Source organism: Myxocyprinus asiaticus, chromosome 4, assembly GCF_019703515.2.
Source record: "Myxocyprinus asiaticus isolate MX2 ecotype Aquarium Trade chromosome 4, UBuf_Myxa_2, whole genome shotgun sequence".
Lineage (NCBI taxonomy): Eukaryota > Metazoa > Chordata > Actinopteri > Cypriniformes > Catostomidae > Myxocyprinus > Myxocyprinus asiaticus.
Window position 1 is genome coordinate 4,801,142 of NC_059347.1, and position 26,733 is coordinate 4,827,874.

The following is a 26,733-nucleotide window of genomic DNA, read 5'->3' on the forward strand; positions in this document are numbered from 1 at the left end:
CAGCCATTACTCCAACACCTTATCCTTGAGTAATCATGCTAAATTGCTAATTTGGTACTAGAAAATCACTTGCCATTATATCAAACACAGTTGAAAGCTATTTGTTTCTTTAAATGAAGCTTAGCATTGTCTTTTGTGTTTGTTTTTGAGTTGCCACAGTATGCAATAAACTGGCATGTCTTAAGGTCAATATTAGGTAAAAAATTACAAAAAAGATACCGCTTTCTCTAGAAACTTGTCATTCAATCATTATTTTGAGGAATGAAGGCTATACAACGCTTGAAATAGCCAAAAAACTGAAGCTTTCATACAGAGGTGTACACTACAGTCTTCAAAGACAAAGGACAGCTGGCTCTAACAAGGACAGAAAGAGATGTGGAATGATGTACAACTAAACAAGAGGATAAGTACATCAGAATCTCTAGTTTGTGAAATAGACGCCTCATGTCCTCAGCTGACAGCTTCATTGAATTCTACCCGCTCAACACCAGTTTCATGTACAACAGTAAAGAGAAGACTCAGGGGTGCAGGCCTTATGGGAAGAATTGCAAAGAAAAAGCCATTTTTGAAACGGAAAACAAAGAGGAAAGGTAGAGTGGGCAAAGAAACCGACATTGGACAACAGATAACTGGAAAATAGTGTTATGCGTCTTAACCCCATTGAGCTTTTGTGAGATCAGCTAGACTGTAAGGTGCATGAGAAGTGCCCGACAAGACAGCCACATCTATGGCAAGTGCTACAGGAAGCATGGGGTGAAATGTCACCTGAGTATCTGGACAAACTGACAGCTGGAATGCCAAGGATCTGCAAAGCTGTCAATGCTGCTCATGGAAGATTTTTTGATGAAGTAGTTTTACCTTTTTTTTTCTTTTTTTTTCAAATTGTAATAGTAATGTTTCACATTATTAATGTCCTGACTATATATTGTGATCAGTTGGATGCTACTTTGGTGAATAAAAGTACCAGTTTCTTTCCATAAGAGCAAAATCTGGACATTATTCCAAACTTTTGGCTACCAGTGTATGTAATAACATATTTGCTAAATTTGCATTACATAACTGGAATGCAAAATCATGATGAAAAAAAGAGGTAAGGCATGATTTCAAGGCATTTTTAAAGACCCCAGAATTCTAACAAAATAGGTTGCTTCTGATTCACACAAACTAATTTTGACTAACTAACGGTGTAGCATAGCTAATATATAGCCAACACATAGGCAGTTTATCAGTGTAGAAGTTGCTATTTATGTTCATTATATGTCATAGCAGTTTCAAGATGATTTTAATAATTTTGACAATTTTATTTTTTGGGTGAACTATTCCTTTAATGCTGGAAAGTCTTAAGTGGTGTTATAAGCCTTTATAATCCTTTTTATAAGCATTGTACAATTACACAGTAATGCATGTAAGCACATACACTTGTACATATTTTATAATAATAGTTTTTTTATTGAAGATTAACAACAGTCAGTATAAATATAAACTAAAAATAAATAAGAGCATCACAAACGTACATTAAATTCATCTAACAATGACAATCTTCCAGGCTTTCCTGTTATTTATAATAATAATAATAATAATAATATATGTTTGGAAATGTGTTAAATTGAACTTTAAATCACTCTTAGTCTGATGAATTAAGTTTTCAGAGTAACAAAAACGAATTAGCAATGTAGATCTTTTTTTTTTTTTTTGTATGAAGTATGATGGTATGGTGATTTTTCAAGGTTTCTGGAAGAGGAGAGAAATTTATTCTGCCTTTTTAGTTACAGAAATATTTGCCCCCATCCTGATTTCTTCTATTTTTGTGTATTTTTCATACTTAATTGTTTTAGATCTTCAAACAAGACAGCATAAAACAAAGGCAACCTGAGTAAACACAAAATACAGTTTATATATATATATATATATATATATATATATATATATATATATATATATATATATTTTTATATTAGTATTAATTTTTTTTTTTTTTAATTGAAGCAAAAAAGTGATCCAACACCTATATCACCCATGTGTAAAACTAACTGCCCCCTTAAACTTATTGGCTGGTCGTGCCACCTTTAGCAGCAACAACTGCAACCAAACGCTTCTGATAACTGGAGATCAGTCTTTCACAGCACTGAGGTGGAGTTTTGTCCCACTCTTCTTTGCAGAACTGCTTTAGTTCGGCCACATTAGCATGAACTGCCTGTTTAAGATCCTGCCACAGTATCACAATTGGGTTCAAGTCAGGACTTTGACTAGGCCACTCCAACTTTAATTTTGCTTCTTTTGAGCCATTCAGAGGTGGACATACTCCTATGCTTTGGATCATCGTCTTGCTGCATAATCCAGTTGCGCTTGAGCTGATGAACAGACGTTCTTTAGGATTTTCTGGTAGAGAGCAGAATTCATGTTCCCCTCAATTATTGCAAGTCGCCCTGGCCCTGAAGCAGCAAAGCATCCCCACACCATCACACTACCACCACCATGCTTGACCATAGGTATGATGTTCTTTTTGTGGAATTCTGTGTTTGATTATGCCAGATGTAACGGGACCCCTGTCTTCCAAACAGTTCCACTTTCAACTTCTCGGTACACAGAACATTCTCCCAAAAGGTTTGAGGATCATCATCATGTGTTTTGGCAAAATTCAAATGAGCCTTAATGTTCTTCTGGGTTAGCAGTGGTTTTCGCCTCACCACACTTCCATGGATGGCATTTTTGGCCAGTGTCTTTCTGATAGTAGAGTCCTGAACAGTGACCTTTATTGAAGTGACAGAGGCCTGCAGCTCCTTGGATGTTGCCCTTGGCTTTTTTTGACTTCCTGGATGAGTCATCGCTGTGCTCTTGGGAGGAATTTTGGAACCACGGCCACTTTTGGGAAGGCTCACTACTGTTCAATGGGGTCCTTTGGAGTCCCAGAGCCTTTGAAATTGCTTTGTAACCCTTCCCAGACTGTTGTATTTCAGTCACCTTTTACCTCATCATTTCTGGAATTTCTTTCAAATTTGGCATAGTGTGCTACTGGGTGAGACCTTTTAGTTAACTTCATACTGCTGAAAATGTTCTATTTAGGGATTGATTTGATTGAACAGGGCTGGAATTAATCAGGCCTGGGTGTGTCTAGTCCAGCTGAACCCCACTATGAATGCAGTTTCATAGATTTGAGAATTTAATAACTAAGGGGGCAAATACTTTTCACACAGGCCCAGTTGGTATTTGATAACTTTTTTGCTTCAATAAATAACATTATCATTCAAAAACTGTGTTGTTTACTCTGATTGCCTTTGTTTTATTTGTTCAGAAGAAATCACATTATTGTAAATTTCGTTTGTCTTAATTTGAGTAATCTCGAGTCTTCTGATAGAAATGTAAGCATTGTTCTAGCAGGAAGATCTTGGAATTCCTTTTATCAGGCATATTGTCCGCTCCGCTCCCCTGCCGTCATTGCTTCCGGCAGGATTTGATAGTTCAAGCAAGCATCGGAGCACTGAACCATAGGACGTGGCTTATACCAAATTATAAAATTATCATTTTATTCATAGGAGTCTTTTTGATAGAACATACTGTCATAGTGATTGATGTATGTCGTCATGAAATCAGAGACACTTTTTAAATTAATATATATTTAAATATAGATATATTTTGGTCTGTGATATACGTATTGTTCCAAATGTAAAAAGAATGTGTTGAAAATTTGTTTAAAAATCAAGCAACACATCTGAAAGACTTGCCTGTGAAAATTAGATAATTTAAGAGGAATGCCACCAAGTTGTTCAAATACAGTGCATCCGGAAAGTATTCACAGCACTTCACTTTTCCACATTTTGTTATGTTACAGCCTTATTCCAAAATGGATTAAATTCATTATTTTCCTCAAAATTCTACAAACAATACCCCATAATGACAACATGAAAGAAGTTTGTTTGAAATCTTTGCAAATTTATTAAAAAATAAAAAACGAAAAAAATCACATGTACATAAGTATTCACAGCCTTTGCTCAATACTTTGTTGAAGCACCTTTGGCATCAATTACAGCCTCAAGTCTTTTTGAGTATGATGCTACAAGCTTGGCACACCTATTTTTGGGCAGTTTCTCCCATTCTTCTTTGCAGGACCTCTCAAGCTCCATCAGGTTGGTTGGGGAGCGTCGGTGCACAATCATTTTCAGATCTCTCCAGAGATGTCCAATCGAGTTCAAGTCTGGGTTCTGGCTGGGCCACTCAAGGACATTCACAGAGTTATCCCGTAGCCGCTCCTTTGTTATCTTGGCTGTGTGCTTAGGGTCGTTGTCCTGTTGGAAGTTGAACCATCGCCCCAGTCTGAGGTCCAGAGCGCTCTGGAGCAGGTTTTCATCAAGGATGTCTCTGTACATTGCTGCATTCATCTTTCCCTCGATCCTGACTGGTCTCCCAGTTCCTGCCGCTGAAAAACATCCCCACAGCATGATGCTGCCACCACCATGCTTCACTGTAGGGATGATATTGGCCAGGTGATGAGCGGTGCCTGGTTTCCTCCAGGCATGACGCTTGCCATTCAGGCCAAAGAGTTCAATCTTTGTTTCTCATGGTCTGAGAGTCCTTCAGGTGCCTTTTGGCAAACTCCAGGCGGGCTGTCTTGTGCCTTTTACTGAGGATTTGCTTCCATCTAGCCACTCTACCATACAGGCCTGATTGGTGGAGTGCTGCAGAGATGGTTGTTCTTCTGGAAGGTTCTCCTCTCTCCACAGAGGAATGCTGGAGCTCTGTCAGAGTGACCATCGGGTTCTTAGTCACCTCCCTGACTAAGGCCCTTCTCCCCCGATCACTCAGTTTGGCCGGGCGGCCAGCTCTAGGAAGAGTCATGGTGGTTCCAAACTTCTTCCATTTATGGATGATGGAGGCCACTGTGCTCATTGGGACCCTCAATGCTGCAGAAATGTTTCTGTACCCTTCCCCAGATCTGTACCTCGATACAATCCTGTCTCGGAGGTCTACAGACAATTCCTTGGACTTCATGGTTTGGTTTGTGCTCTGACATGCATTGTTAACTGGGGACCTTATATAGACAGGTGTGTGCCTTTCCAAATCATGTCCAGTCAACTGAATTTACCACAGGTGGACTCCAATCAAGTTGTAGAAACATCTCAAGGATGATCAGTGGAAACAGGATGCACCTGAGCTCAATTTTGAGTGTCATGGCAAAGGCTGTGAATACTTATGTACATGTGATTTTTTTCATTTTTTTATTTTTAATAAATTTGCAAAGATTTCAAACAAACTTCTTACATGTTGTCATTATGGGGTATTGTTTGTAGAATTTTGAGGAAAATAATGAATTTAATCCATTTTGGAATAAGGCTGTATTCATAGCCTTTGCTCACAGCACTTTTTCCAAAATGTGGAAAAAGTGAAGCGCTGTGAATACTTTCCGGATGCACTGTAAATGTTTAGGGAAAAGATTCCACAGAGAGCAACCAAGTTCTTGAGCCAATTTATCTTAAGTGTTATTTGACGTTGTGAAATCCAAAACATTTTAACCACCATGATCATGGAGATAGCATATAATATTTTTCTTAAATTACAAGGTTTATTTTTCCACTCAAAATTAAATAATTATCTGTCAAACTTTGATAAATGCCTTTGGTATGAACTGACAGAATGCCCATGTAGAATCACACTATTCTATTAGCTGATGCAGCTTGACCATCCACCCCGTATTCGTGCGTTATTGTAGGCATATTAACCAGAGCACAGAGCCATTTCATCAGAATTTTTCTTCTTTAAGGTCGTGATTTACATCTTCCGTACTCTGCACGACTCATTGCTTCGTCCTTCTGATCTACACTTATACTTGTAAACCGTGAGTGGATTATTTTTCATCTCCCTGTTGTTGTTCTTCTGACGATAAACATATCCTTTGCACTACTGTGTTTTTGCGATTATGTATTGTCTCTTTCTTTCTAGCTAAAGAAACTAAAAAAGCTTGTTTAACGTGTCTTTTTCAATATGACATTTCACCAGTGTTTTCTTGGCGATTTATCTCTTTGTTCGGCATGAGCACTGATTGTTTTCTTTGGTCCGATCCCACGATGATGCAGCATTCACTGAGATTGTGTTCATTGCAATGCACAAAACTCAAATTGCTTTGCTCTCAGCTTGCCGCTTTAGAAAGCTGGTGCCAGTCCCCTCGAGCGAGGGAAGTGAGGATGGGATATACAGCATGAAAAGTTTGAGGATTTGTTGCCGGCTTAGGCCTGGCGTTTCTTACCTACTCCATCTCAAGTGGTTTCACCTGCTCAGTACACCCGTGATGATCTTTGGCCTGCTCTGGCATGCTGGGATCGATCATGTTTGGTTTTGCCGCCGGGGCCGTTCTTTCCATAGCTGCACGAGCAGCTTATGATTTGGTGCTCCCCCTATTCAGAGAGAGTTCAGGTCCTTCGCCCTACCACATTCATGGCATTGGTTCACGCAGTGCCACGAATTTTGCGCACTTGTCACCATGATCTCTGCCCAGGGAATTGGCAGGTGTATGGGTGGCCTGGTGTCTTTGGAGTGACACCCCTGGCTGATTTTGTTAGGGATTTGATTCTTATTTTACCCACCGTTGTGAGCTGGGAATGCGTATATAAGAGGCTTGCTGGTTAAGCCTTGCAGAGTGGTTTCTTTTGCATTCCCAGGACAGTACTCTCACTTTCCTCGCTGCTGTGGTCTGGGAATGAGAACACTAAGTCTTGTGACTGCCTTTGCAACGTGTCAGTAGGCCGGCATGTCTCGTCGTATGTTACAGACCTCGTTGTGGATGCAACGCTGTATTTAAGTCCTTATTACCATAAATCTCAACTTTCACTTTCGCTTTCAAAATGTGAAAGAATCAGAAAGTGAAAGTGGAGATTTATGGTAAAAAAGGACTTAAATATTGATCTGTTTCTCACCCACACTTATATCGCTTTTAAAGATATGGATTTAACCACTGGAGTCACCATTCACTTGCATTGTATGAACCTAGAGAGCTGAGATATTCTTCTAAAAATCATGGTTTGTGTTCTGCAGAAAAAATCTGGAATGGCATGAGGGGGTGAATAAATGAGAAAATTTTCAGTTTTGGATGAACTAATTTCCTTTAATTTCCTTGTAACTTCAATAAAAACTGAAATGTTTCCTTTGTTTAATCACTAAAGACAACTTGATTGCATGATGGATTCCTCAAGCCAGTATTTTTTTATTTATTATTATTATTTATTTTTTTATTTTTTTGTTTACTCATTTTAATGGCCAAACTCTTCACTTTATTTCATGAGTTCCCAATGCAACCCATATTGGTTACTAATTTTAATTTTATTTTGTATTTTTTTTTTATAAAGTTTCATTGGCTTTGTAAAGCAGCATATAAGTGCTGCAGAACAATAGAATTCTGCCTGTAGTTTTTATAGTTTCAAAAATCACAGCAGTACAGGTTCTTCATCTGCAGGTTGTATTGCAATTTTGATTTCCATCAAAAAATGTAATCTCTGTGTTTATGGGCTCAGTGCTGGCCTGGATGCTGCCCTGAGTTTCTAATTTTAGTCTTCTTTTGGGGATTTTTTATTTTTATTTTTTATAATTCAAGCATGCTTTTCAAAATCTCCTAGTTATTACATTTTAATTCAGAGATCATTATCATATAAATTGAAAATGCTTTGAGTTGCCCAGTCTTAAATTTTATGTGAATGAGGTGATATTTGTTTTAATCCCCCCCCCCCCCCCCAAATTTAAAATAAAAAAACAACAAAGAAATTATCCTCTGCAATATATTGGTTCATGCAAATATGCACTGCTAATAAGAACATGGCAATGTTGTTGTCAGTGTGTTCTGGTTCAAGGAAACTAGGACTGTCAGCCTAATGTTCTCCCATCATCTCCTGAAATAGCCCAAGAGAGATACATCCTCATTAGATGTTAAAATGAATGATTCTGCTCATAGTTACCACAGTTTGGTGCAAAACATCCTAACCACATCTTCCAGCAGCTTTGTTTTTCTAACTGAATCCATATAGAGGCCTTTGCACACTTTTTATGCTTCCTGGCTCTTTTCTTGATGGATCGTAATTAAGAGGTAGTAGCCGCACTTCAGGTATCTCATTTCTGAAAAAATTTGCAGAATTTCTCATTCGATGTGTGTAGAAGTTTGCCGGATATTTTATACCTGAATATTTTGAGATGCAACCAACCTATCAGTATTTAATTTATTTTTTTAAATGTGCAATCCCTGCTTTATTTCCATTTGTGTTTTTAATTTTAGGACAAGATGTAGGGCTGTACAATTCCACAAATTTTGGAATTGCTGGTTTCGAAATTGATGTGACTGGGCAGCCCAGACACACAAACTACAAAAGTCAAATGAAATCCCAGATTAAGTTTATTGTGCTACCAAAATCTCAATAATAAGCAGTTAAAATAAATAAATATATGGTACATAAAGTGGGACTTTTAATTATAAACAAGCCCGAAATACCCAGTGACTCTTATTTTGAAATGTCTGCGCTCCCAGTTGTGAACTCACTGACGGCTGATTCGCTGCATGATTCAAACTGCTAACCTAAGCTCCTGATTTCAGACCAGTTTTGTGAATGTTTTCTGCTGATTCATTATAAAGACACAGTTCAAAAGAGTCGATATGTGGCGTTATTACAGTTTTTTTAGTTGTAGTGCCCCCTATGGGTACAAGTGTATGACAATATGTGTGCATCCTCAATATGGCCTGTTGATTTATGTGTACTGGGATTCATTAAGTTTGGACTTTGCATTGAGTGTAGATATTGATCAACGAATCAAAGTGCATTCAACCGAAGGAATTGAATCGCTAATGTCTTTGGAATGATTTAACGTATCAGTTCTTTTGTTAACTATTTGTCAGTGGGGTCTGTAGATGATGTATACCAATTTCCGTGCAAATCAGGCAAACAGCCTAGGAGGAGTTTGAAAAAGTAGATTGAAAAAAAAAAAAGTAATGGTGGAATATTTTTATAGACGGAAAATAAAATTGGAGATAAGTTTTGCAGAGCTTGATGGCTGAGCCCATACGGTTGAGGAGATATGAGCAAAAACGTAAAAGTGCTTATTATAGCGCCACCTAGGATCGGACAGGTGTGTGTATGTGTGCCTGAGTAGTGGTGCATGTTTGGGACCATCCTGCCAAGTTTGGAGTAATTTACGGTCTCTGATGCCCATACATTTTTAGGGCAGAAAAATAAAGAAGAAAATCAGAACAAACCATCCACTATTACATCATGCTGTGTGAACAAAGTTAGATTAAAGAATGACCTACTGTACATTAAGAGGAACCAAATATCAGCACATGCATTGTGAGTTTACAAAGGAATAGTTAATCCAAAGATTATAGTTCTCTCATCATTTACTCACTCTTATGCTTTTTCAAACTCATGACTTTTCCCTCTGCAGAACACAAACAATTATATTTTGAAGGAGATATGATGGATATATCCAAACAGTGCAAGTCAGTATAATCCAAAACTTTCAAGCTCTTAAAAGGACACAGCATAAAGGTAATCCATATGACTCGAGTGGTTTAAGCGATACGATTGGTTTTGGGTGAGAAACAGACCAAAATGTAACTATATTCACTAGAAATCTTGACATTAACTGTCTTTGGCACGATCATGAGAAGCTTAATAGACCTTTTCACAGACTGTGACTCCTTTCTGCCTTATTTAGCAGCGGAAATCTAGCAAACATTATATGATAATTTTTTTAAATATTGAGTGCAAGTTTATAACATTATGCTTTGTGTTATGTTACCCTGAAAAAATTAATTACCACAGCTGCGAGGGGGTTTCAATTACAGCTGCTGAGAGAGTGACCGTAAATTTGGCATCTTCTCCCATCTGACTATCCACCGCTCCTTTTTTTTTTTTTTTCTCTGGAAAGTCATTCAAATGTAATAGTGGATTTTTTCTTTTGCTCTTGGAGTAAATGGGTAAGTGAAAATAATATTTGCTGTGGTCTCCCATTCACCGCTGTCGAAATGTTTACCCTGCAAACATTTACTTCTGCGTTCCAAAACCCGTCGAAAAAAAGTCTATTATACGTGCTGTACACAGTGGGCATAGCCTTGAAGTTTTGATATTTTCATGCAAGCATGCGCAAATGGGTTGGTGAAATTGCATGGAAATGGGCACGGCCAAGTGCAATTTAATTCTGAGGTTCTTCTACGGTTATTTATCAGAATAAATTTGAACGTTGTTTTTTTTTTTTTTTTTTATGTGATCGAAACTTATGTAATGATGCATGCAATGATATTTATCACAAAATGAGTTACTGTCTGGAGTTAGTATTGAAAAAAAAGTTGATCAGAAATCAATTAATTAGCATCGCTGTGAAATAATAATAATAATAATAATAATAATAATAATAATAATAAAAAAATCAGTTAATCAAAGAGAATTTTTCATTTGTTGATTTTCAAATGTGTGAACAGTCTTGCTCCACAAATAATTTGCCAGTTAACAATGAAACAAATTACACCTGACACCTGTTTCTGTCTTTTATTTTTTTATTTTATTTTTATTTAAAATCCTACCGGAGCTGCAAATTAGCTACTAGTCCATGTAACATGATATTCTTTATTGTACCTGTCAAATAAACAATTAAAAACAAATTCAGCTCTGAGGGCTACAAAGCTAATAATTCTGCTGAATTTGACTCCACTCCTGTTTTTATCTCTTGTAGTTTCAATCGCTCTTGCTGTACAGACGAGTCATGAGCTGTCAGGAGGTGCCCAACCCCAGCCAGGAGCCGAAGGACACTTCCGTAGTCCCCACAGAGGCAGGAAACACACAAGCTGTCCCTACGACCTCCCCAAAGCCTCTATCCGTCAAAGTAAAGACTGAGGTGGCTTCCCCCAGCGAGTCAGTGGCCAGTAATGGCAAAGCCAGTGACAGCAACATGCCTGCTGAGATCTGTGTGGTTTTAGGGAACAACTCGCGCAACTCTCAAACACAAGGTACAGCTCTTTCTCCAACTAATAGTTTCAGGATTAATACATTTATTTATCCATTTTCTCTTCTCTGTCTTCATCTAATACAGTCTAACAGAGTTTTCTCTTCCACAGGATCTTACATTTGTGGAATATGTGGAAAAAAGTACAAATACTACAACTGCTTTCAGACACATGTCCGAGCTCACACAGGTCTGGTTCTGTTCTTGGCCTACGGTTGGGGGTGTGGGGGGTCAAAATTACCCTTTTTTTCCTTTGGAATTCTGATTTACCATGGGATTTTGGATCAGTTTTGTCAATCAGTTATTCCTTGACATTCCATAGATAAATCAAACTCTTGTTTATGACTGTATATTTCTTTATTTTTAATATTTTTTTTTAGTTGTCATTTTCATTTGACACTCTAAGGTAAGTTTTGTCTGCAAAGTTTTTTTTTTAATTTTTTTTTTTTTACTTTTTAAAGTATAGGATATGTTTTAAAGCATAGACATTCAGGTATTCTAAACAATATTCTACATCAGCTGTCTAGCCAACCACACACAAGATGGTATGTTTTGTTTTTAAATACTTTTTTAATAATGAGAATTAAGTGAGGTTTAAAACATTACAGTGGAGAAAGCTGTTTACTCTGCACTATTAGATGGTTTGAAAGATGAAGGCTCAGAAAAAAGAATTTTGTGAAAAGCTGCAATTAATTTAAATAATATTGAATATTATCTCTTTGTTATCCTTTTTTAACTGGGTATGTAAATTAAAAGTGAACAAATAAGCATTAATTAAACATTAAAAATTGAGGGTCGGGTGGCACCATGCAAGAGTCAGACGTGTGAATGGCGAGCTCTGCGCACTTTGCTAGTTTTAATACTTTTTATGTCATAAACCGGTGAGATTTGATAGACTCAGATTCTTGACTGTTCTAGGAAGACAATGTCAAAGAATTCAAAATTCTTGAGCTCTGGAGACATTAAAAGACACTTACGTGCTCAAGCTGAAGCCCCTGAGGAGGCCGCAAGCCCGTAACTCAATTTGGACAGTGCATTGAGAGAGATTCAGCGTCAACTGTTGAACATGTCGGCAATGCTGGCGAAGGTCATTGCTGACTTGGAGGATCTTGCTGTAATATGTCAATCGATCACTGCCATGGAGACGAAATTCACTGAGATGGTTACAAGAGTGTCGGATGTTGAGAAACGGATCAATTCTCTGGAGTTATTGGAGAGGGAATTAGCTGCTAATCTGCAAGCGACCAAGGTAGACTTGGAGCATGTCTGGGAAAAGTTGAAAGACTTAGAGAATCATAGCCGGTGAAACAACGTCCGAATTGTTGGAATTCTTGAAGACGAAGGAGGTCGAGATATGGTGACATTTCTGAATGGGGTCATCCAGAGTCTGCTCGACATAACAGGCCATAAGATGGAAATCGAATGAGCTCACAGAGTTCCGGCTCAGAGATCCACTGAGGGAGACAGGCCCCAATAAATTCTGGCCAGATTTCTGAGATCATCCGATAAAGATCTCGTGTTACATGAGGCGAGGAGTAAAGGAAGGCTTTCTTGGAAGAACCACTACATTTTCTTGTTCCCAGACTTTGCGAATTTGACGAGAGAAATGTGATCGATTCAAGGAATGCAAGAAACTCTTAAATCAATGGATGTTCCCGGCCAAATAGAGAATATCAGGGGCAGTGGTGGCTCAGCGGTTAAGGCTCTGGGTTACTAATCAGAAGGTTGGGGGTTCAAGCCCCAGCACTGCCAAGATGCCACTGTTGGGCCCTTGAGCAAGGCCCTTGACCCTATCTGCTCCAGGGGTGCCGTATCATGGCTGACCCTGCATTCTGACCCCAGCTTAGCTGGGATATGTGAAAAAAAGAATTTCACTGTATGTGTGCAAATGTATAATGTGATATTAAATAAATACAATTATTATTAATTATAGATACTAAGGATGGCCGTAAAATATTTACATGCCCACAGCAAGCGATGTTCTTCATAAAGTCAATGGAGTGAGTAGATCATTGTGTGATACTTTCTATGCAGCTGAGTGGGCCTGACTCACTGAACATTCACTTGACGTCTGAGGAATCTGAGCAGCATCTTTGTTTCTTTTTGTGCTGGTTCCGCCTAACAGCTGGAGTTTGTTTTGTTGGATAGCACTCATTTGGGACAGTTTGTGGATGAATCTGCTCATTCTTTGTGCTTACGCCTCCTGTTGGTTGGAATTTGTTCTGTGGAATATTTCTTGCAAAACATTGGAGTGATTAGGGCATCTGTTGCACTCATGTAACAGCCAAGTGGGCCTGACTCACTGAACATTCACTTGACTGTCCGAGGAAACTGGGAAGATATGGGGTGGATATGTTTTCTTTAGTGCTGGCTCAAGTAAGAGCAAGAGAGTCATTACACTGATAAGTAAACATCTACAATTCAAATGTCTCAAACGGATTAAAGATAAATTAGGAAGAGTCATTATTGTTTTAGCAGAAATTCAGACCTTGATCATAGTGAAGCAAAAGTGTGTTAGCCCCCTAGTGCAACGGTGACGCTTCACAGGATGTGTAAAAATCTTGGTCTTACAGATATTTGGAGACTTTTGAACCCATCTTGTAGGGACTATATATTTTTTTCATCAGTACATAAGATTTATTCTAGAATAGATTTTTTTTTATTTATCCAAATCCCTCATTTCACCTGTTGTTGATTGTTCATTTGGAAACATTTTAGTCTCGGATCATGCCCTGGTGAGTTGAGATATTGCCACATACGGAAAAAAAGAAATCATATAGTTGGCATTTTAAAATCCTGAATTCCAACAAATGCTAAAGGCTGAAATCAGTGTCTATATGGAGACCAACTGGTCCTCGGTATCCTCTGTGGGCATGGCTTGGGAGGCACTTAAGGCAGTTCTTTGGGGTCTGATCATACAGTATGCCTCATTCACCAAAAAATCCAAAGCACGAGATCTCGTGGAGTTGGAAGGGAATATTAAAAATGCTGAGGCAGAGCTGAAGCGCCGGATGTCGTCTGATGGCCTCGGAGAATTTACCCGATTGAAATACAGATATAATACTATTTTGTCGCTGAAGGTGGAGTTTTGGCTATTCAGGGCAAGACAGTCATACTTTGAGTCAGGGGACAAAGCAGGGAAGCTTTTGGCTAGATATATAAAGCAGAGAGAGTCTTTTTCTACCATTTCCCTCAGTGAAATCTGCTGGTGATGAAATATTTACCTAGCCAGTGATTTTAATAATGCTTTTAAAGAATGATATCTTTATAGTTCCACATCTTCATCTACTGATGAAGATATTAGAAACTTTGTGGAACCATTAGTACTCCCTAATCTGATGACTGCGCAAAAAAAAATTATCTTGATTCTGAGATTAACTTGGAGGAGTTTGGTGAGGTAATTAAGGCCTTGCCTACAGGCAAGGGTCCAGATGGCTTTGCCGCTAAATTTTTTAGATCTTATGCGACAGAGCTGGCTCCACTTTTGCTAGAAGTTTATACAGAATCATTGAAGAATGGAAAAAATGGAATCTTCCGCCAACCATGACACAAGCCCGGATAAGTCTGATTCTTAAAAAGGACAAAGATCCAAGCGATCCCTGATCTGGTTAGACGTAAAAATACATTTTGGCTAACCGATTAAGGAAAGTTATGACACCTTTTATACATTTAGATCAGGTGGGGTTTATTCGGGGCCGCAGCTGTTCTGATAACATCAGGCGTCTCATCAATATGATGTGGTCTGTGGCAAATGATCAGACTCTGGTCGCTGCCATCTCACTTGATGCCGAAAAGGCATTTGATATGGTAGAATGGGATTATCTTTTTTTATAGATTTTGGAAATATATGGGTTCGGGAATACTTTTATTGGATGGAATAAGTTACTTTATAGACACCCGGTAGTGGCAGTACAAACAAATGGATTAATTTCAGATTATTTTACTCTGGACAGAGGCACTCTGCAGGGTTGCCCTCTTTCCCCATTATTGTTCTGTCTTGCCCTGGAACCATTAGCAGCTGTGATAAGAAAGATGATTTTCCAGGGGTGGTGGCGGAAGGTATGGCGCATAAGTTTATGCTTTATGCAGATAATATTTTATTATTAGTCTCTGACCCCACTAGATGTATGTCTTTGGCTCTGACAGCATACTGCCCAGTAACAGCTTTTTAGCTGGGCACCTTCCAGTAGCCCAAACAGGGCATTAAATATTTGGGTATTTTATTCCCAGCAAATCTGTGTGATTTTAGTTAGTTAATTTTGACCCCTTAATAAAAAGGTTTTCGAGCGATGTGGGCAGGTTGGCTTCATTACATTTATCTATGATTAGGAAGGTTAATGTTATTAAAATGAATTGTATTCCAAAATTTAACTATCTGATACATTCTCTCCCTATAGATGTCCCCCTCTATTATTTCAAGCAATTTGATAGCATAGTGAAGTCCTTCATTTGGAATGGTAAACCTCCTAGATTACATTTCAATAAATTACATGGGCCGATTGACAAAGGGGGGCTAGGCCTACCCAAGATTTTGTTTTATTATTATGCATTCAGTCTCAGACATTTGGCTCATTGGTCGCTTCCACCTGAGAGAGCCCCTCTCTGTTTTTGTATTGAACAGGAAATTCTTGCCCCTATTTCGCCATTGCAAAGCCTTTCTGTCAAACTAACCGGAGAAGTTAAGTTACACCGTTATCTCGCATTTGCACTCGGTATGGACAAAAGTGTCCATAGTGTTTAATTCGGACATTTATTTAAATGTTGCCTCGAGCATATGGATGAACCTAAAATTATGTATCAATAAGTCAGCTTTCTGCTGGTCAGAGTGGATTGTGAGGGGGGTTGCTACACTTGGTGACCTATATGAGAGTGGAGTGTTGAGATCCTTTGAAAATTTGGTTCAACATTTTAAGATTCCCAGATCTCAGTTTTTTAGGTACTTACAGCTGCGCCACCTGCCCTGTACTATTTTTGGGAGTAGCATACACCCCCCTAAGGCGGCAGACACTCTGGGAGTGGTGATTACTGCTTTTGGAAAAGGTCATGAGGCATCGGTGTATTACTTCCTGCTAATTCAGAGTCTGGGGCACGGAGCTTTAAGTTCTATCAAGAGATTATGGGAGAAAGATTTTAACTTGGTATTGGAGGAGGGAGTGTGGGCTAGGATTCTAAAAAACGTCAAGTCTATCTAGAGATGCAAGGGTGCGCCTTATGCAATTCAAGATTCTACATGGATTCTATTGGACCCCCTCTAGATTGAATAGGCTTGGTCTTAAAGACACACCCACCTACTGGCGATGCCAATCAGAGGATGGAGACACGGCCTATGTTTTTTGGTGGTGTGCTGATATCCAGGAATTTTGGTTGAAGGTTCAGAGTTTTGCGTGTGATGTGTTGGGCACTCTGATTTCGTTTTGCCCCAGACTCTGTGTTTTGGGCGATGGGGCGGTCATCGATATAGGAGATAAAATACATAAAAAATTGGGCCATGACCAGTGTTATGATAGGCAGGGAGATTGTTTTAAGGGGTTGGAAGTCAGCTAGAGCGCCCTCAAATCGGGAGTGGTGCGAGGAGATGGTGAGGGTGGCAGCTTTCGAGGAGGTGTCATGTAGAAGGCTGGGGATCTGGGATTCATTTGATGGGAAATGGGGCAGTTATTTTATGTTTTTGGGGGACTCTCGGGGAGGGACTGTGGAGAGAGGCGTAGTTTTAGATATGTATGATTATTATAATTTTTTTTTATTTATTTATTTTTCTGTGTGTGTACTTACAGTGCATCCGGAAAGTATTCACAGTGCTTCACTTTTTCCACATTTTGTTATGTTACAGCCTTATTCCAAAATGGATTAAATTCATTATTTTCCTCAAAATTCTACAAACAATACCCCATAATGACAACATGAAAGAAGTTTGTTTGAAATCTTTGCAAATTTATTAAAAATAAAAAACAAAATAAATCACATGTACATAAGTATTCACATTCTTTGCTCAATACTTTGTTGAAGCACCTTTGGCACCAATTACAGCCTCAAGTCTTTTTGAGTGTGATGCTACAAGCTTGGCACACCTGTTTTTGGGCAGTTTCTCCCATTCTTCTTTGCAGGACCTCTCAAGCTCCATCAGGTTGGATGGGGTGCGTCGGTGCACAGCCATTTTCAGATCTCTCCAGAGATGTTCAATCGGGTTCAAGTCTGGGCTCTGGCTGGGCCACTCAAGGACATTCACAGAGTTGTCCCGTAGCCACTCCTTTGTTATCTTGGCTGTGTGCTTAGGGTCGTTGTCCTGTTGGAAGATGAACCTTCGCCCCAGTCTGAGGTCCAGAGCGCTCTGGAGTAGGTTTTCATCAAGGATGTCTCTGTACATTGCTGCATTCATCTTTCCCTCGATCCAGACTAGTCTCGCAGTTCCTTCCACTGAAAAACATCCCCACAGCATGATGCTGCCACCACCATGCATCACTGTAGGGATGGTATTGGCCAGGTGATGAGCAGTGCCTGGTTTCCTCCAGACATGACGCTTGCCATTCAGGCCAAAGAGTTCAATCTTTGTTTCATCAGACCAGAGAATTTTTATTCTCATGATCTGAGAGTCCTCCAGGCGGGCTGTCATGTGCCTTTTACCGAGGAGTGGCTTCCGTCTGGCCACTCTACCATACAGGCCTGATTGGTGGAGTGCTGCAGAGATGGTTGCACTTCTGGAAGGTTCTCCTCTTTCCACAGAGAAATTCTGGAGCTCTGTCAGAGTGACCATCGGGTTCTTGGTCACCTACCTGACTAAGGCCCTTCTCCCCCGATCGCTCAGTTTGGCCGGGCAGCCAGCTCTAGGAAGAGTCCTGGTGGTTCCAAACTTCTTCCATTTACGGATGATGGAGGCCACTGTGCTCATTGGGACCTTCAATGCTGCAGAAATTTTTCTGTACTCTTCTCCAGATCTGTGCCTCGATACAATCCTGTCTCGGAGGTCTACAGACAATTCCTTGGACTTCATGGCTTGGTTTGTGCTCTGACATGCACTGTTAACTGTGGGACCTTATATAGACAGGTGTTTGCCTTTCCAAATCATGTCCAATCAACTGAATTTACCACAAGTGGACTCCAATCAAGTTGTAGAAACATCTCAAGGATGATCAGTTAAACAGGATGCACCCGAGCTCAATTTTGAGTGTCATGGCAAAGGCTGTGAATACTTATGTACATGTGATTTTTTTTTTTTGTTTTTTTTTTGTTTTTTTTTTTTTCCCCTTTGCAAAGATTTCAAAAAATTTTTGAAATCCATTTTTTAATCCATTTTGGAATAAGGCTGTAACATAACAAAATGTGGAAAAAGTGGAGCACTGTGAATACTTTCTGGATGCACTGTATGTGATACCATGGGGTTGTCTGTTGGGGGGAGGGAGAGGGGTAGTAGTGCGAGTTAAATGTTGATTCATTGTATATATGTTTTGTTTTTCTTTGTCATTTCTGTGATTCAATTAATTTAATCTTAAAAAAAAATAAAAAAAAATAAATAAAAAATTTGCCATTGATCTAATTTGTAAATGTTTGAAGATAAAGACAAAGAAATAAAAATACCTTTTCTTAGAAGAAAACCATTAAATCCAGTATGGGTCATTTTTACCACCTCAGTGCATTTGTGAAAGTTGTTTGGGTCATGCATCCTGGGGTTAAGAGCTTTGTTTGTAATAAATAGTACTTCAATAAAAAAAATCACAATGTTACCATAAAGTGTTTTTTTTTTTATTTTTTTTTTTTAGCATTTTAGTTTAGTATATAGTTGGGGCCAATTATTGGGTGGGGTGAAGTGCTTCTTTATTAAAAGAATCATTAAGTGGAATTTGGAACTATTAAGTAACAATAGTGACCAATTTATAGATTTGTGTAATTTGTGTGCTTTTTACTCAGAGTCAGAGAGTACAGCATCTGGAGAAGGAGCATCCCTAGGAATCAATAGTAAGTAATTTTATTTATTTTTTTGTTGTCAAAGATGTCCAGGAATTTCTTAAATCAAGTGGGAAATTGTCAGACTTGAGTAATTAAATTTCTGATTATAGAAGTCTTTTTTTTTTAATCCAGGTGCTTTCCGCTATACTTGTGATGTATGTGGGAAAAAATACAAGTACTACAGCTGTTTTCAGGAGCACAGAGACCTCCATGCTGTTGATGGTGAGCAATGTATGTCCATCTTTCCATTTGGTAATATATCCCATTCATGTTTGATTTCTTGGTTTATCTGATGAAGCACATTGTTTTTGTTACAACTGTCTGGAATGTCTGTCACACTGTCAGAAAAAAGAAAATGTGCAAAAATTTTACTTTTAGGGGCTATGTTCCCTCTAGTTTTTTTTTTTTTTTTTTTTTTTTTTTTTTTTTTGTTGCTGAGCAAATCCTGTTTCTTCAGCCACCTGAGCAGGATTATATATACAGTATATACTAGCATTTTTGTTGATGTCAATACAAGTGAAGTTTCACAATTCTTAGGAATTTGAAATATTAATACCACAGTAAAAATGGCTAATGTGCTATTGAACACAATTCTTCATTTAAAAAGTCAAATATTAATGTACATTTTACAGGGTTCCCAAGGTCATGGAAAACCTGGAAATATCAGGGAATTTTAAAATTGTGATTTCCAGGCCTGGAAAAGTCATGGAAATTAATCAAATCTTCAAAGTCATGGAAAAATCATATAATTGTTTTTTATAGTTAATATATTTTTATTTATTATGCGCTGTCCTAAAATATTTAATCGGGTGTTACATAGCACTGGAATAAAAACACATGGTGAAGAGTTTAGAATACCTGACCCAGGGCTCGACAGTAAGGACTGCCTGATGGCCCGCACATTCCACAGTTCACAATCACAGTGCACGAAATTCCCAATTTTTTCGTTTTAACATATTGTTGAAAATGAGCAATCACATTGGAACACATGAAATCAACAGTTAATTTCTATAAGACTGTAAATCCATCTCTGTCCGTTCATTTCTCTCTCATCTCTCCATGCAGCGTAGACACTGTTTAACGTGCACGCACACTCAAACAGGAGAGAGTATTGTTCCAACAGTTAAAAAAGAGCAGTTTCTCTTATTATTTCGCGTTTAGAGATGAAGCGCTGAATAAAACCTAATAAATTTGGTTAAAACCCGGTTATACATGTGGCTGGAAATCTGAGCTGCTCAGTATCCAAAATGCAAGTAGGCCTTAGGTAATGTTTATCAGAATGTAAACATTAATTCAACATGCTAAAGGCGTTTGATATGAATAGAAGCAAAGTCACTATGGTTATTATTTATTTTCAGAGCTGTTCAGCTGCAGGGTGAAGATGACTATTTAAAACAGTCTACTTCATATATTTCTCATAACACCTGTTACATTTCTCGTTGCTGGATTGTACAGATACTTGTACAGATGCTTTGTGTATCAGTCAGTGTTGGTCTTGTTTGGGTTGTCTAATTTCAAGTTTATATCCACACTCTTAATTTACTGTACACATCACAACCGATTTAGTAGCATGGTCTCCTCTCTCAGGGATTCATATGTTTATAACATTCAGCCAATAATCAAATATTTAACTCGGTGAATAAATCTTTGATCCTGCTTGTGAAAACTACACAGAGTTTAAAAGTTGACAGCAAGACCAAACGGGTGACGGAAAACCCATCATTTGCTCCACAGAACTCTTCACTAAAAAACATACGTAAATGGCTGGATGTTAATATGATGAATTTATGAATTTATATCTGTAAAGCACTGTTATGGGGTTACATAAGACATAAATCATATCTTGCAAATTATAAATGTGATACAATTTTGGGGGAAATTATCTTTAAAAAAAAAAAAAAACAAATCGCTTCAGAAATCACTTTAGCCATGATGGTAAAAACAGCTATTTTGTGTTAGTGCCAGTGAAAATTTTGGAAGGGCAAGTAAAAATCCGAACTAAATTCAATCTAAAATTAAATGTTTTCAGTTGAACTTTTATCAAACAATGTTGTGGTTTTGTTTTTTTACAAATTTGTGATTGTGATTTCGGTGCCATTTCAGAATGAAAGGCTAAATGGTTGGGCATGGAAATTAGCTTTCAAGCCATGGAAATTAATTGGCTGAAAAGAGTGGGAACCCTGATATTAACATATTCAATTTAAACTTTGAACATGTCTAATTATTGTACTAAATATGCACATCAGTGTAAAAGGGAAAAACACTGTCTCACCATTTATCAAGCACTGAAAGTTGCTTGGTGTAAAATAAACTGGAATCATGTTTAACAGGGCTCCAGACTGTGACTAAAATGTTCACTAATGCAACCAAAAACAATTTATTGCAACAATAATTTAAATTCTAGTCACCATTGGTGACAGTCGTGTTGTATGCGTTCATATGCGGTTTCGTCAGATATCATCTTGTGAGTTATTGAATATATTTTTAGAATGCGCACAACCAGTGTGTCTTGCGCCGCTTTTCACCCGTTCTGTTTCTGATGAGCTCGCTGCACCGCACTCATCAACAAACCCAGCACGAGAGAGTTGTGAACAAATTACTCTTTTGAACAGGATCTTTTTCATGAATCACCTGAAAAGAACTGAGGGTTTTAACTCAGGAGCTCAGGTTAGCAGTTTGAATCAGATTCACTTACTCAGCGAATCAGCCGTCAGTGAGCTCACAACTGGGAGCGTATACATTTCAAAATAAGAGTCCCATGTGTATTTCGGGCTTCTTTATAATTAAAGGTCCCGTATTGTGTACCACTTTTCTTCTTCTGGTAATTATTGATTGCGATTGGAGTAGCACAATAAAATGCATCTGGGATTTTATTCAATTTGCAGTCTTGTAGTCTCTGTGTCTGGGGCCATCTGGTAACATTAAAGAAAGACTAAAGCAATATTTTAAAACAATTACAATTTTTATATATATATATATATATATATATATATATATCAAGCTTTTGACACTTTTTGTACACAACTATTACACAAGGTGCAAACATTCATTGATGCTCAAGAAGACAACACTACTATTTGCATACTATACTTTATTTAGATATCTGTAATGTAGATTCTGAAGAGAAATAATAAATAAATAACCTCTTATCTCTTAATTTTATAAATTATGAAAGGGATGTGAACATTTGAGACAAAGGGGAATGCAAACTTATCTTCTCAACTATATATACTGTTTATTAAACCTTCAATGAATGGGTTATCAGCTGGCTGACTTTTCTTTGGCTTTCTATCTTGTTTCTGAACAGCAATCTAATTCAAGAAAATCTGTGATATGGCTTCAAAAACAGCCATTTGGCTCCTTAATGTTTCAGTTTAGGAGCCAATGGCTCCGAAGTAATGTTTTTAGTCTGGAGCCCAGCAAACAGTCACAAAGTACTATTCTTCAGAACGCAACACAACGAATGAAACACAACGCAAACATAATGCATACTTGTTTTCACATAAGATTTCTCTCAAGGCTTCAGCTCTTTACTGGAAAAAAAACACTGAGCATGCATTTAGGTCTAATACAAGAAATCTCTAGGTTTTCCCCACACACCTTTGAACCTGCGAGGAGTGTGTGGATGTTTTTTTTTCCAGTAAATTAGAAATATGTAAATTGGAGGGAGCTGGTCTTCTGATTAATCTGAAGGGTTCATGAATTTCGGCCTAACCCTAATCTCTTCTGTATCATCAACACAAGGAACACAGTTGTAATAAAATGAGTTTTATTTACAAAAAGATAAATAAGAAATGACTAACAAAAACTACAGAATGGTACTAATATGCTTAAAGATCAAATAAATGAATGGGTAAATAAAGTGCATAGGATGGAAAGATGTAAGTGGTTGAATTGGATGTAGCAATGGTAAAGTATGACTATTATCTTATGGAAAGATACATTGCTGTTTCTCTGTTAATTAATAAGGTGAAAACCTTTATTTACATTTAAACAAATAACTCAACAACTGTGTTTTAGAAGTGTATCCTGTTAATAACCCTCTGGACAGGGACTCTGGACAGGATATTGATGATTATTCTGTTATTGCCCCTCTCTTGTAGAGTGAGAACAGAATGAAGGTGTGGCTGTTGTAAGGATGCTTTATACCTTCCTGATGAGGAGGAGATTTCAGTTTGGCACCTTCCTATTTCAGGGTCATGATTAGCTACTGAGAACAGAGGGGAGGGCACACAGTGTGGTCAGCCCTCCCTTCTCTGTGTGGAACTTATTTGCGTACTCATTGCATGCTTAAAGTTCACAGTTAAAACAATGTCCTTAAAGTTTTATCTGTGCATTGTTCCTTTTCCAAACCTCTTCAAAAATACTCTTGGCATTTTTCTAAAGATATAGAGACCAAACATGATATTAAAAGATTAAATTTTATGCATGCATTAATTTATACCACCATAGTTCAGTTTGTGTGAACTATTGTGCTAATTGAACTACTGCAATTTACATAAACAGTTCTTTGAACAAACATGGAGTGGATGTGTTGCATTTGGTGTCAATGTTAGGAGTAAAGTTTGTGCGTAAAGATTAGTTTCAGCTTTTGCCACATGTTAAGTTAATGCTGCTTTGAGAGGTCTTGAAGAATTTTATGGTCCTTCTCACCTCTGGCCTTGGGGTGTGGGGGATTGAGAGGTTGCTAAGAAACCACTCATGGACCAATGAGAAGTCTTTTCCAGTGTGTTCGAATGTCCGGGGCCTTACTTTCTGATGTATCTGGTAGTTGTCCGAGCAGCTTATCTGATGGCTGTACAAAATTGTCTCTGAATTTGTAGAACCTCTTGAGAAAAACTTGTAAAAATAAATAAATAAAAAGTTAGGGAAAGTAACCCTCGAGGCCCAGATCCAGACCCTACCCCCAAATTAAATCCAAGAAATGGCATTGCAAGATTTTGGCTGTTCATATTAATTAACAGAAATGGAGCCTTCATTTTAAATGTTTAAAATAAACAGAAATACCAGAAAGTATAAAAAACTTTTTGCATATTAAAAATTGTAAACACAAGAAACACAAAACTCTCATACAAGTTCCTCTCACAAGTTTGTAACATCTGAGGTATGCCAAAGATTGGTATACGCCACATATAACGCAGAGTTTTGGTCGAGTTAATCATCACCTTTAGCTCGCTGGAAATAGATTTCAGCCTTGTCTGAAACCATAAGCTCCAGAGTTTAAGAGTGCTGGATCCAGACCAAGACTTTACATTATGAGACTTGGACCCCGAGCAATGGCACATTTATCTTTATTGATCAGTCACATGACCACCACCACTAGATTGAAACTCAAACACTGCTTTATGATAAAAAGACAAACCTTCTCTGAGAATTCCCCTATTTTTTTCTCAACTTGACCAGATCCATATGACCATGTGATACCTGTAGATGACCCAAAAGAGGAGACTGAACCCTACCAGAAAATGGGACCAAGTAAGAGTGCTTCCAATCCATGCTAGTTCTGATTTTTCTGCTGGTGATTTAAGATTGATTTGCTTTTCAAATAAGAAAACTTGCCTCAGTTATATTAAACAAACATGCAAATGTACTGTAGCATCATGGTTGTGCAATTGCAGCTGCTGCAATAGAGATCTGATTCTAATAGATCATCTTGATTGTCAAACAAATTAATCTTAAAATAATCATGTTGATCAGTGATGATGTATCTGTTATTCAGCCACTGTCTAATTATTGTATTTTTTTTCCTCCAAAGAAACAGGAAGTTACACATGTGAGTACTGTGGAAAACAGTACAAATACTTCAACCCTTATCAGGAGCATGTGGCTCTTCATGCTCCATTAAGTAAGTTCTCTCTTCATAACCAGTGTTTGGTGTTGACTAGAACATTGCTCTTTGCATTGTTTTTTAAACCTTCTTTGTAAGTTAAAGATTTTAGAGATTCATAGTACATTTTCTGTAGTATTTAGCAAAGCTCATTAGTAGGGATGCACCGATGCCACTTTTTTTCTTCAGATTCCGATACCAGTGTTGTTGTTTTTTTTTTTTATTATTATTTATTTATTTTTATTTTTTTGCATAATCGGTTTAGAATATCTTTTCATTATTGTGTGGAACTAATTGGGTGTACTCTTTAATATGTAAAGAAACACAAACCTCTAACTACACATTATTTCAATATAAATGTATAGCTTAAGGAAATCTTTATTGTTAACTAGTATACTGGATAATGTAGCAGAAAAAATTAACAGTAATTCCAGTATAAGTCATCAGTAGAAAAGAAGCCGTTTTTTTATTTTTTTATTCAACTTGTATCTGGACTTTAAAGGATTAAGATCTCTTAATTTGTTCAGTTTAGTTGTAAGACATCAGTCCACTTTTCATTCACAAAGTTATTTTTTGGAACCCATTCAACTTAAATATTATTAACATTTGTTAACAAATGATAATAATAATAATAATAATAATAATAATATATTATAATAGTAATATATAGTAATATATCTCAATCGTGCACCTTTTGTCACGGATCCACCGGTCTCTTTCTTCCTCACAGCCGTCACAGTGCTCACTCTCACCTGAGTTCTGATTACACGCACCTGCATATCATTAGTGGCTAATGAAGGACTGCAAATATACCCCGCTTTCACACACACTCTTTGTCTGTTCTCATCGATAGTATCTCTGAGACTCCGGAGCTTTCTACTATGTCAAACATACCTGTGTCTTCATTATTGCCTGCAAGTATCATAAGACTGTTGTGAGTTATCTGTTCATCGTGTCTATACCCTCATGCTTTTATTTTGACATTCTGAACTGTCCAGGAAGTCCTGTATGTGTCTGTTTGTAGGCAAGTTCACAGTAGTTTAATTCACTTATTCAAATTCTGGTAAAAAAAAAAAAAAAAAAAAGCACCTCCAGTGCCAGTCTAAATTCATATTATAAGTGAACCAAACTATTGAGCATCTACATCTGAGATGTTGTTTGTGAGTAGCTCTCAAATATTGCGCACCGCTTTAAGGCTAACAATAGCTGTGAGAGTGTGTCTAAACAGAGCAGCACCATTCAATAACACGCTGGAGCTGCACGTGCGTTTTATATATTTACTTATTAAATTCACAGAGCTATTGCACATCTTCAAGTGGCTTTGAATAAAATGCACGAGTCATATGAACTACTTTAATTGTGTTTTAATGGTTTTTTTATGTCATTTTATTTAGCTTGACAGTAACGAACATGACTAACAGTATCGGATTTGGATCGGGCTCGTCGGACCGATACCCGATCCGTTTTAAAACGCCAGTATCGGAGCGGTGCATCCCTATTCATTAGGCTAAATGTGGAAACCTGATCAAGAAATCTCTGTTGTAAATCTACTAAATATGTCTGCAATAAACCTTAAATTTACAGGGTCTTAAACTGATAATGCAATCTCCTTTCTGTACTTTAACCTTTAAAAGTGTCCTCTGTAAAGTCTGTCTCATTATTTTCGTCCTTCGTGTCTCCTCTCATTTATCTCTTAGTCCTGCAGTGAGGATATACAGAGGAGTTTGACATTGAAAGCTATTTAAAGTATGGTGGAAATATAGAAATGGGTCAGAGAGACTTTAGTGATGCTACCAGAATAAATTTTCAATTGTTTTAAAATTAAGGATTATTCTAATGAGCTTTAGAAATATGTAAAAAAAAAAAAAAAAAAAGTTTATGATTGGGTAAAGGTTTAGTTCATCCAAAAATGACTATTCTGTCAGATTATATTTCCCATCAATTAAAGAAAAATGTTTGTTGATCACAGTAACTGTGAAACTGGGGTTGAATGGTTG

General features: G+C 37.6%; 1 protein-coding gene across 11 annotated transcripts in view; it reads left to right on the top strand.

Moving 5' to 3' along the window:
- Positions 1-26,733, top strand: part of znf618 (zinc finger protein 618) — a 59,695-nt gene that overhangs the window by 15,125 nt on the left and 17,837 nt on the right. For 9 of the 11 annotated variants that reach the window (XM_051689110.1, XM_051689100.1, XM_051689127.1 and 6 more), the window contains exons 3-8: positions 10,699-10,972; positions 11,081-11,158; positions 18,871-18,918; positions 19,042-19,140; positions 24,313-24,384; positions 24,665-24,754. In XM_051689110.1, the coding sequence (XP_051545070.1) occupies positions 10,729-10,972; positions 11,081-11,158; positions 18,871-18,918; positions 19,042-19,140; positions 24,313-24,384; positions 24,665-24,754 (631 nt within the window). In that variant the 5' untranslated portion in view covers positions 10,699-10,728. The remainder of the gene's footprint in view (positions 1-10,698; positions 10,973-11,080; positions 11,159-18,870; positions 18,919-19,041; positions 19,141-24,312; positions 24,385-24,664; positions 24,755-26,733) is intronic. The other 2 variants (XM_051689119.1, XM_051689149.1) reach the window with 1 other exon arrangement.